Below are 12,473 nucleotides of genomic sequence, written 5' to 3' on the forward strand. Positions count from 1 at the left end.
CATTGTAATTTATTAAACACTCCCTATTCACATACTTATGCACTATTCTATGCCATTTTTTGTATAAATAAGTGCGAGTAGAAAAAAAACTAAGTGTAAAATATTGGACTCTTAATGCACTTGAGAAGTTAGTTCACCCAAAAATAAAAATTCTGTCATTAATTACTTACCCTCATGCTGTTCCAAACCTGTAAGACCTTCATTTATCTTCATTTACAATTCTTCTCCTCCTCGTCCCATTCTCCACCATTATCGAGAGTACCACGACACATGTGCTGAGCCTTGTTTACGAGCAGAGGAATGCATGCGCATGTGTCCTGGTACTTTCAATAATAGCGAAAGACAGTCACTTGGAAGAGAACAATTGTTAAATAAAGTTGTTACTTTATTTATTTTTTTGCGCACAAAAATTTTACTTGTAGCTTTGTAAAATACAGTTGAACTACTGATATTACATGGACATTCTGGACCTGGGAACATTTCAGTTGCATTGCTCTCTATGGAGGGTCAAAAAGCTCCTAAGATTTCATCAATAATATCTTAATTTGTGTTCCAAAGATAAAATGAATGTCTTACAGGTTTGGAATGACATGAGGGTGAGTACTTAATGATAGAATTTCCATTTTTGGGTGAACTATCCCTTTAAAGCTGGGATAAACTACATGACTTTTAAAATCTGCACAGACCTGCTTACAGATTAAAACTAGGTATCATACACAAATGTCTAACAGGTCACACAGAAACATTTGTATTGTTGCTGGGAATGAAAATTATAAATAAAAACAGTGTTTTCTAAAATGAGTTAAATTATGATGTTCTATATCCTGCGACTGGATGGAATCAGAATCATTATACACAAGGATTTTGTTTGAAATCTAAAAATCTTAAAGTTAGCAGATTAGCTTTGACATTTGAAAACTAGTGTCAGGGCAAAATTCTGCACAAAACATTGTGTAGTGTTCTTCAACTGCCACCGGTTTCCTTAAAGGACTCCCATGTTGGGACAGTTGGATGCTAATTCATACTTCAGACAGTACATAGTGCGTTTATAGTGTGTATTTTTGTCTTGGTTTTGATCTTTTGTCAGTGTCATTATGGAAGCTTGGAATGAATTGTGGGAATTTGTTTTTCAGGTTCAGTATTTCTGTAAGATTTTAGATGGGTGACGCAACCGTGGGAAACATCTATCCAGCAGTTATTTAAATAAAGACCACTTGAAAGACAATACCTCAGTTGTCTGTCCATTTATTTCTTCTTAGGTCTTACCCAGATTTAAATAACATTACAAGAGCAAATGCAATTCTTGACAAGTGTTCTGATGTCCAACAGTGACTTTTAAGAACTTTAAACAACAAAACAAAATTTCCTATTACATGGGGTACTGCTTAGCATCTGATAGGTTTCTAACCTTTGACCAGTGACTTTGGTTTTTGGATTCATTACATTACACTTTCTCCTGCTGAAAAAAAATTGTACAACTGCATAAATATAAAATTCTTCCACCATGAAAATGGCTAAAACATTCATTAGAAAGTAACACCACGTCATGTGATGTCTCCAAAAAAAAAAAAAAAAAAAATGGCCATGGTGACCACTGGCCACTTCAATCCTCCAGACTAGACACACAATTCTACACTTAGTAGTAAAGGAAAATAAAAGCCTTACATAGAATTGTCATTAGCCCCAGTTTCCCAAATTGCAAGATTTCAAATAAAAAGTCAAAAGGTGATGTAAAAATATATCCCCCACAATCAATGGAAAAGATGGAAAGAAAAGGAAAGAAAAGGTTTGAACGGAGTGCAGTCACTTACACACACACAGACCTGGGAAGTTCAGAGCGTACCATGCCAGTATTTTCAGTTTTTAAGTAGACGAATATGCACATTCACACTCAAACTCACTCTCTCTCTCTCTCTCTCTCTCTCACACACACACACACACACACCTTGGACCGCTAAGGCTTTCTCACATAAGACAACAGAAATGACATCATGGCTTGGAAAGGACCATTGTATGCGACTACTGCACTGCACACTCCATAAAATCTAAAGAGACCACACTAGGCAGAAATACTCAGGGGACAGAAACACTGCTCGCTACATCAGTAGTGGAATTATAATTTACAGTAATAAATGAACGTCCCATGGCTCACGGAATATTCGCATTTACAGCAGAATAAATACTTTGCTATTGCTACTCTTCCTGTAATTTACATTCTAACCCTAGACATGCAGAGAAAGCAAGTGGAAAGCGTTCAGATTAAGTGTAGGTCCCGTATGTTATGAAACTTTGTTCAAGACTAGTTGTCGTAGTTGTTTTCCCAATTGAATTTGTACTTGTCTTTGTTTATTCATCTGAAATTACTGTTTTTTGAAATGGGCAGAATAAAAGTGCTATTTCCATAGCTAAGGTCATGAGTTGATGGTGATTTTGATGTCAAAACGTCCCTGATACCGGTCCTTCTCGTTGTAATAGATGTTCTCTCCGTATACTTTACACTCTATGCGCATTTCGTAACCTCTAGTGATGTTGTGGAACTTGACGGCCACCAGAGGCTGGAGGTAATTGGGATGTAGCAGCTTGCCGTAGTAAGGATAATACTGGAGAGGGAAGCCAGGCCCCAGCCCGAAGTACTCGATTGGTCCAAGATGTTCTGCATCCTCTTCTCTCTGTTGACAACCAGAATTAGTATTAGATCACTATGGCACTTGGAGTATTGAGTTCTGCATCGCTGTGTACATTTCTTTGTTTGGACTTAAAAGATAAGAATAGGGATGCACTGATATTCAAATTCGAGTCCATTATTGTTATAATTAATAATGCCTTCTCGTAGCTCAAACAGTAGAGCATAATTTGTTTGATTGTTTTCTTGATTGAAAGTATCTTCCCCATGCACAAATCCAAATCTACCATGATACTATAGCTGATATTTGATAATGTTTTGTCTATATATTGTCTCAATGTTATAATATACAGAATGAAAAAAATAGAAATTCATTTTGATCTTTGCTCAAGATTACATTAAGCGATGTTACAAAATACACAAAGGAATCTAACCAATATATCTCTACACAAGAATGCCATTTTACCAAGATGCTTTGTAAGTATTTCTTGCCTTGTTTGTGCAGTGGATTGGAATCAGATTCTGCTGAACGTTAGGATGGGCTGGCTCAGGGATGCTATCATTTGAACTTGGAGGCTGTGGAGAAAGAATGGCAGTGCGTTATAATCCCAACATTAAGGTAAATGTTGCCTGGGGCTAACAAAAATTGTTCGCAAGAACCTGGTGTATATGGCAAACAAGTAGGTTAATATTGATGGCATGATCGTGAATCAAAATGCTGGATAACTCACCCGTGGCCTAAAGTTCACAATCCTGTTGAGTTTAACAATGAGGCAGGGCTTGCCTTCGTTGAAGCCAAAGTCCTCATCTTTCTGTTCTATCCCTGCACAATCCTTCAGCCAGGCTCTATCGAAGCGGCAGGCCTTCCTCACACCATCATCGCTCTCCAGAGGTCCACGATCCGTATAGGTCTTGAGTTGTTCTGAACATGCAACGCATTAAAACTTATTTACTGACTAATAAAACTGTATTTGCCTGTAATTACTACAACAGTGCATGGGCATCCAGGACAGTAAAATGGGTCAAATAAAGCCCCAATTGTCTATCTAAGCAGCGACTGAAACATGAAATGTTGACTTGTGAATGAAGATCTTATGACACAGAACTAGGGAGTGATGTAGGAGTTCACTTCCTGAACTGTACCCTTTCTAGCTTACCTACTTAATAATACAGATGAAAGCTTGGGTTTATTTAGATGTATATAGCTTAAAGATAAGTTTAGAATTTGTTGTACCTCCACAGTCTTCAAATTTGTTCGAGTCGCTCTGTTTATCAGTGTTGTACGCTTTCAGAAACGCCTTAATATGTTCCACATATGGTTTGTAACTCTCTTCCTTGATCGAGTAGCTGATCTCCGCTTTGTCCGGGCGTGGGGAGTGTGATAAGCCTGTAAATAAAGCAGAAAGGTTAAATGTGGCCCAACATATACAGGGTTTTGGCATGAAACTCTAGATGGCGCAGTCCGATAGGTCTAACTCAATCTGACCTAATGAGATTATTATCACATGGCACAGCTGACTGGTGGTCTTCTGTATCGGTAGCCAGTGAGCTCACTGCTCAGCATTCAAATATATGACTAGGGCTTGCCGTAGCTTGCCGTAGTGCAGCTTGCTTCAGAAACCCTCCACCTTCCCCAGCCCCACCTGTATAGATCTGCTACGAGGTGATTTGTGTTTGCTATATGGGGGTTATTTCATGTATGTTATATTTGCTACAGAAATATTTCTAACATGCTCACAGCAAACTGTTGTGGATGTATTGGCAGTAGCAAGCTTTGGTAGTTGCTCTGCCGTAGCAGCAGCGTAGCAGATCTATTCCGCCAAGACCAAATACATTAATATTGTCTTGTACATTGCCATGCCAATCCCTCTGAGAGTTGTCATGACAGAATTGGTGTTAACAATAAAAATGAACATTTAGAAGAGTGATTTTCCTTCCAGCTACAAGAGCGGTGAATGCCGGTCCATTCATTGTCATGGAAGTTTGCTATTCAGATTCCCAGCTTGGCAGTAATTTTCCACCAGCTCAAATGTATGTCCAAAAGCGAGGCGTGAGTAGAGCCAGCAGAGAAGAAAACGCAAATGGAAACCTAATATTGTGCTTAATGCCAATTTTTGTTTCAACAGACTGGTAATGACCTTCTGTGCATGTGCTGCAGCTGATTCAAAAGAGGAGCTTCTGGCTTACTGCACATGGGAAATGTATGTGGACATTGTTTAATACGCGTTTAAGACTCCGGTTTGAGCCTGTGAGAGTCTCCCAGCCTTCCCCCTCCTCCTCTCCACAACCTCACGTGCTTCTGTCACACAATGGAAACTTTTAGCCCCTGAAAGGGAGGTGGGACTTGAATGCAGGCATCGTATTTTTTCTATGTCCGGCCTTCTTTGCAGCAAATAGCTGCACACCATGGTGATCTCCACTTCATTCCTACTCATGTTTTTTTTTTAGACTTTACGGGCTGCCTCTCTTAAAGGGGAAATGGTTCTTCTTGGCAGAGGCTTTTTTGGTTCTGGGCCTTAACGAAGACAGATAACTGTAATGCCAAGGCGGGAGTGTGCACTATGCAAACATTCACTGGCATGGCTGGTGTGGTGAATGGCTGGCAGTGCAGCAACAAGCAACCTAACAGGAATTATGGAAAATGCAGTGTACAATGCTCTCCACTGTTCCTTTTCCCCCTGATTTAATTGCAAAACATTATTGTTTGTGCAAAATAAGCTTAGCCATAAACCCTGATCCTGTTGTAAACTACTTACCTTGATACCACCAGCCCAGACTGAAATACTACAAGACACACCAGTTCAAAGACAAGCAAAGTGTGTAAATGCGGAACAACTATGCTTTAAGTACACAAACGGGAAGCCTCGCCAGACAAGCTGGGAGTGTGAAGGTCAAAATGGCTTTCTGTGTGTGTGTGTCTCTCTCCTTCTCCTCCCTCACACTCCTGCCACCTCCACCCTTTCTCCCTCTCTCTCTGAGGTCAGACAGACCTTTAGAGCTGCCGAAATGTCACAGGGTTTGCAGAAACAAAACTGACTTTAAGCATTATGGAACAGTTTGAGTGTGTGAATACGAGAATGTCCCCAAAACAGGTTGTTCTTTCCATTTTTCCATATCGTTATTAAAGAATAACATGTTCCTGCTGCTTTTATTACTTGTAAAAGCAAGTAAGACAAGGCCTCTTGTGAATCCTGTTGACCAGGTAACAAACAAATCTCAGTTTCAAATGCACTTTAAAAAGAGGTTTACCACACAACTGTAATGAAGAACAAGACATAAAAACATTGTTCATATTGTGTATGAGATGGCTTCCATGTTAGTCAAAATCATCAACTACAATGTCGCATATCATACTTATCAAAAATCCTGACAGTCAAAACAACTTTTAAAGTACATGTAGTTCATTCTGTATCTCTTTGGTTTGGCGATTAACTCTCACAGTGCTTATGTGCAAATCGTACCCAATCTCTGAACCCTTTTGGGTATGTATTATTTTTGATATCAATAAAATGTGGTTCATTACCTGGGGGTGCAACCCTGTCCTGGTATGTGGGCTTGAAGTTGCTGAGAGTCATGAGCATGGCCTGGATGGTGCCAATGAAAATTCCAGCCAAGCAGCCATAGAAGATTACGTAGAAGATGAAGATTTTGACTGAAAAGAAAAATATATATCATGAAACAACAGGATGTTTCAGAGCATATACAAGAAGAAAATGAGTCATGACATTGAGTATCCACAAACAGCTCTTATATAAAGGCGCTTAAATGTATCCACATTCAGTCTTGTTTTGAAAAGCATTTAATGACAAAAATTTCCCTCCATTTTTTAAATGTCATAACTTGATTTTTTAACCCCTTTTTTTTAAACAATCATCTGCAAGTTTGCTTTCAGATCTGCTTCCATCCAAACAGCAATTAATGGAAAGAACCAATTCCAAACTCAACACTTTTTTCTTATTCGATAATACATTTCACTCAGATGTACATTTAGAAGAAAAGATCTCTCACTGCTTTAGTTTTACCGTGACAGAGCACCACAAACTAAACAGTGTCCAAATTACTAAGAATAAAGAGTAGCTAGTCAGCTGTCTTATGGGAAACTCATGTAACTCATGAAAATCTAAATTAAAATATTATTATAGAAATGAATTCATAATTCAATAAAAAAAAATCATTTTAAACAAGGTTTCATAATTCACAATTCTCTTTTTTCAGATAATTTATCTGGGAATCTTAGGCCCTCTTAATTTTCCAGGCTGAGAATGCCTTTTGAGCCCAGCCATTTCATGCAAAGTCACACATTTACTCAAAACTCACACATCCCTGTGTGACGCAACAACAGAAAGCGAACTGAAGAATAACATTCCTGTCTATCACTTTCTGTGCCAATCTGTGGGCTTCATTGAAAGCGGCCCCCAACAACCACTTCAAACTAGTCCCCACCAAACAAAAGGGTCAGTTTGTGCGTGTGTGGATGACGCTGTTATACTTCCTTTCCTTCTGTCCTGGCAATAAACCTTTGCCTCCTCTTAAATCTACAGGAAACACATTCAAGTTTGAATACAGTCCCACAAACAATGGTTTCACGTGTTGTGGTCTCAGTGTGGGCAGAGAAGGAAGCTTGTCCCTGAGGGTATAAATAATAAGTTGTGTGTTTTAAACACCTATGATGCTTTAGAAGCTTATTAAACACACATTCAGGAAGATTGCCAACCGTAAAAGTTAACAATACAACAGCTATTAACTATGCCCTTCAGTCTCTCTTCATTCTCCTTATTGCTTTCACTAAATTAAGTAAATAGTGTAAAACAATACATGTTCGTGAATCACACATCTTTCATTCAAAGCAGCACCTTGACATAATAAACAACAATGAAAACAGAAAGATGTTAAATAGACACAACGAAGTCAAAAGCTCCTCTTTAAATTGATAATAAGTGTTTTAATGAAAGCGTACGCGTCGGTGAAAACGCTTCCTCTATTGCTAGCCTCCGCATACTTTCTCAACTCGCACGGTTTGTTTGAACGGCGTTTGCGATTTTTTTTTCATTCCATACAAATTATAATACTCTTACATTTTTAAAAGCACTCTACGAAACTTGCCGCAGGCATTTCTGTTCATTTTAAAGTGAAACTTCAAGCACGGAGGGAGCCTAAGTTTGCGGGCTAAGCTACATGTGACTGGCTCCCTCATGATACTCCACATGTCACTCAACCAAAACCTCAACCAAGATGCTCCCCTTATTTTCACTGCGTAACTAGGTGTGTTAAACAACTTATTGAGTCTTAATAAATATGAAAGCATTCCATTATAACTTATGGTTACTGGATAATGTAACTTTTTAATAACCGGTATTTGCAAGTGAAGTAAATGTAAACACAAGTTAATCTTGCAGCAGGAGGATAGCGATAAACACGCGTTAAAAACTGATAAAACTATCAGCTACAGATGGTTTCCCGCTTTACCCTTACGAAAAATAACCATGGTTTTATTATAGTAAAACTGTAGTAACCCATGTTTTTTTGGTGTGTTGACGACCATATGTATTACCACAGATTTACTACAAATACCATGGTTAAACCATGGTTAATTTAGCAAAACTATGGTTAATTTGTGGTTACCATGGTTTAACTATAGTAACCATGGTATTTTGGTTTTATTTGTAGTAAAACCATGGTTAATTTTCATAAGGGTAAAAACATTCAACTGAGACACTAATGTAATGTATATTTACAAAGCAAGCAGGAAGAGGAATCAGTATTATCTGTAACCAATTGGATTATCACTAACTGTATGCCATAAACTAAACAGACCAAATTACTTTTGAGTCACCTTGAGGACAGTATTAAGTCACCTGCACAAACACGTTCATGTCATTTGTTTGTGACTGACACTTGCAGCTTTTAAGTAATTTGACACTTCACTGTAAAAATACTGTTTCCATCCATGTCACAGTAATTATGCTTAATTATAATTAACTCGATGTTCTTTAGAGATTGACAGACGTAAAATCATCTGCTATAACTCTTAAACCATTTTGATTCCAAGCAGATTTAGAGGTTTGATTTGATTTAGAGGCTAACAAACATTATCAAATTGTTCTTCAACTACTGCAACAGACAGTCTACTGACCATTTCAGATGAGTGAAGAGTCTCTTTCAAACAAAAATAGCATCCGTATCACGACCTTCAGAATGACCTTTTCGTTTCAAAACACCTCCTCGATCAAATATAAAAACAGTATGTGTAAAGCAATCTTTTCTTTTTCTTTTTTTCATTCAGTTGCCATTTTCACCACCTTGTGGTTCATTAGGTGTTTATTCACGGATCAATGCATCTATTACACGACTATAACTCGTTTCTATCGGCACACTCTATGCACTAGAACACCGCTTAAACGTTTGCTTAATTTTTTTACGAGAATATTTTTGTTAATATTATAATCTGATGATAACAGCAAGTCGCCACCGCGAGGCGTTTTTCCCTTTGAAAACGAAAGTCACGACTCGGTCTGATCAAACAGGTGTTGGAGTTTTTTCCAGTCAGGAAACAAGCTGTAGTCATTTCACCCGTCTTTAACGTTGAGACGTATCAGTATTAACATCGAATAAAGGAGAAAAAACGAGTTTATTCCAGGAGGAGAGGCGCTGATGGAACAACCTCGAGAACACTTACACCAACTGCAGCCTGTGCGTCCTAAAAATTCCTTCTTTTCAGAATTCCAGATAAAGGTCTTCCATCCGCCATCAGCATTTTTATTTGCAGACATTTTCTCTACTTAGTTCCCTTTTCGGTGGTGTTTGAGCGGGCCTTATGGACTTCACAGCGATGTTGTCCCCTTACTAAATGTTGAAAAAAAGGACAAAGTCGTACCCGGTACCTTTGCTTGTACTCACTCAATATATAGTCCGAGTTTGGCTCCGCCCATCGGCTCTTTTAATAAATTACCTTCAAAAGAAGGAGGGCAGATTCGGACCAATCACAGATCGACTTGCTTTTGCGTAACAACTCGTAAACGGGGGTGGAATTCATGCTGGCACGAGCAGTTCAGTGCTGTTTCTTTCAAACTCTGAACTGTGTTCTTTACCTCAGAATGACAGATTATCATGTCTTAATACCTTAAAACAATGTAATATGTAAATCCACCTGTATATCTGACTGCTTGAATGGCAATAAAGTACAAAGGTGCTACCATGATTGTTTTTTGGACATGTAAGCCTATCCTAATGTTAGTTTTTTTGAACATGTACCAAGGTAGTACCATGTTATTCTTGGAAGAAGACCTACCTTAAAATACCATATAAAAACCATGATATATGAATTTCATATCAAAATACTTTGGTACTGCTATCTGAAACCATCACTGCACCATGGTACTGCCAAAGTACTTTTTGTAAGGAGATTGTTGTCGTTGCTCTAAGAAGTTAATGAGAAAACAGTTTAAGTGATCAAAATACTTTTATAAAATAATAGAATTTACTCATGTAGCTTTCACGAAAGTACAGATGGCGCTATGATACAAAGCACATTTTCTTCACTTTTTAGAGATCGAATGTGTATGGACATAAATGTGAGTGTGTGTGTGTGTGTGTGTGTGTGTGTGTGTGTGTTGTTAAGGGGAGGAAACATTTTCCCGATGACCTGTGGAAGATTCAAGTTCAAGTATGTGATCTGTGCTCCATTCAAGGTCATTTGTGGGAGGCAACAGAAGCAGAGAGGTGAACCCACCTACACCAAGCCTGTACACACTCACTGAGCCATAGAGTTTCAGTCTCTTCAGAATATAGGTCATTTCACTCATTTTTCTTTCTCATAAGTCATAGACAAGCTCCAACAAGTGTCAATCCTTGCAGGTATTAAATCCTGCATGCTGGGATTACTGGTTCTCGCTGTGGGGTTGGGGGTCTGTTTGACCCCAAAACCTCCATACATCACAATTACATTGAATTGATCGGGTAAATGTAAATATGAATGTGTAAGTAATACAAACATGTGATGTTTAGACAGTGTATGTTTGAATTGCAGCATATTTTAATAAATCCTCAGCAGAAGGTGCTTGTATTAATGTTATGGGTGTGGAGCTTCAAACAAGTGCACACAGGTGCTTCAACTGGGCCTCCTGTAATCCATATAATTCCTTTCACTGCCGTACATTTCATTACGCCTTTTGAAGCATAGCCCAAAGGACTTTCATTAAGAAAAGAATAAATGCGTCATCTCTGAACTTCTATTATAATGGTCAAATTTGTGAATAAGCTAAAATAATTGCTAGGTTAATATAACTTATTCCCATACATTTCCGTTTGTAATTTTAAAAGAGTAGTTGACCAAAAAATGTAGGTCTATATATCATCATGTTGGTCTACATTTTATGCTTTTTTTTTTTCTTTTTTTGTTCTGTGGAACACAACAAAAGATATTTAAACCATGTTTCTCCTGTTTTTGTCCATGCAATGATAGTCAGTGGGGTTATTATAGATAACTAAGTAGGTAAGATAACTAACTAAAACTAAAATTAAAGCCACAATCAGTCTATTAATAAATATGCATTGACTGAAATAAAAAACAAAATAGTTCAGCTATAATACAGACCATATATATATATATATATATATTTCTCCTTTCATTCCATGGACAAAAAGATCCAGTTTGTGTGTATGTGTGTGTGTTCAGCAGAAAAATGAAATGCAAAACGGTTTGTAATGACATAAGTAAATGATAAAGAAATGTACTTGAGAAGATCATTTACCTGACATAAACATCAGCTAATTTCTGCTGATGCTTCCTGGTTAGTAAGAAGGAAAAGGCTCTGTATTTACATAGATCAGGCTATTGGCAAGTCCAGGAGGTGCTTCATTCCAGTATAGATTGCTGATTGAATGTGGCATGCGCATTAACTGCTAGACCCCAGTTCATCAACATTGTCATACCTGTGCACTGGCACGGAAAGATGGCATGCTTCTTGAACAGAAAGCAGACATGCTCGTCTGTTCCCCATCCTTTAGACACTAAGTAAACTCTGCCATTACTTTCAACTTCAGAACAATTCTTTACAAGCTGACAAGCTGAGGTGCAGATAGTGTGTTGAGCCCTTTGATGCCTATTCTTAGTCGTAGCTTTCCCTCACAGCCAGTGCATCATCGAGCACCAGGAGTGTTTTCTTTATTTCTGCAGAACACAGTTGTGATCCAATTAAATATATCTAGCCTGATAGTCTCAAAGGCTGCCTGGAGCCTCTGACGTTTTTGTGTTTATCTTAGTAACGACACTGGTTCACATTGCCAGTAGAGAGTATGGATGGTGATAAGGGTTTTTCCCCTGGCCTCTAATGTGCCTGAGATGGATATCTCTCAACCTCAGCTGACAGTGGTGTGCACTGCAGTGACAAATTCAGTCGTGTAGAAGTAAGCGTTACAGTAAATGACTAAATGGAGGGTGACAGAGCTTTGTGAAGTTGTTATTTGTGCTTAGTGCATCATAATTTTCCAAGATTATTAGCTGTCATGAGCTCAACAGTTAATGAGAGAATGAGAGAATCAAGACTCAGAAAGAGTTCTAATTTAGCATACCTTTTAAATATACTTATAAAGATATAAAGATTCCTTATATCTAAAACATTGCATCATGTTTGTGTTTTGGTGGAGCAGGAGATGTGTCATACCACCTCTATGTTATATTTACATAGAGCCTTTGACTGGAATGCAACTTCAGGCTGGAAAAGGAAACATTTTGTATATATATAGGCCTATTTTTTTTCTTTCTTTTTTTTCTTTTTTTATTAATGCAGAACTTACATTTTGTATATTCTAATAGCTCAGAATAATAAAATGACCACATTTATCCTCTCAG

The 12,473-nt window shown here is 38.0% G+C and overlaps 1 protein-coding gene across 1 annotated transcript; it reads right to left on the reverse strand.

The window, feature by feature from the left end:
• Nucleotides 1–1,229: 1,229 nt before the first annotated feature.
• LOC132161210 (sodium/potassium-transporting ATPase subunit beta-233-like) lies at nucleotides 1,230–9,520 on the reverse strand. The gene is made up of 6 exons (XM_059571100.1): nucleotides 9,300–9,520; nucleotides 6,147–6,275; nucleotides 3,858–4,010; nucleotides 3,355–3,545; nucleotides 3,116–3,199; nucleotides 1,230–2,669 (listed from the first exon to the last, which is right to left on the reverse strand). The coding sequence occupies exons 1-6, from the start codon at nucleotides 9,391–9,393 to the stop codon at nucleotides 2,412–2,414; spliced, it is 909 nt and encodes a 302-aa protein (XP_059427083.1). The 5' UTR covers nucleotides 9,394–9,520; the 3' UTR covers nucleotides 1,230–2,411.
• Nucleotides 9,521–12,473: the final 2,953 nt, after the last annotated feature.

This window comes from Carassius carassius, chromosome 17, assembly GCF_963082965.1.
Source record: "Carassius carassius chromosome 17, fCarCar2.1, whole genome shotgun sequence".
Classification (NCBI taxonomy): domain Eukaryota; kingdom Metazoa; phylum Chordata; class Actinopteri; order Cypriniformes; family Cyprinidae; genus Carassius; species Carassius carassius.

Excerpts from the sequence above, each read along its gene's own strand:
- LOC132161210 (XM_059571100.1), bottom strand. The coding sequence starts at position 9,393 with ATGTCTGCAAATAAAAATGCTGATGGCGGATGGAAGACCTTTATCTGG. Across the intron at positions 6,276-9,299 it reads ACGCACAGGCTGCAGTTGGT|TCAAAATCTTCATCTTCTAC; the intron begins GTAAGTGTTCTC and ends TTTTCTTTTCAG. Across the intron at positions 3,200-3,354 it reads TTGTGAACTTTAGGCCACGG|CCTCCAAGTTCAAATGATAG; the intron begins GTGAGTTATCCA and ends CTTTCTCCACAG.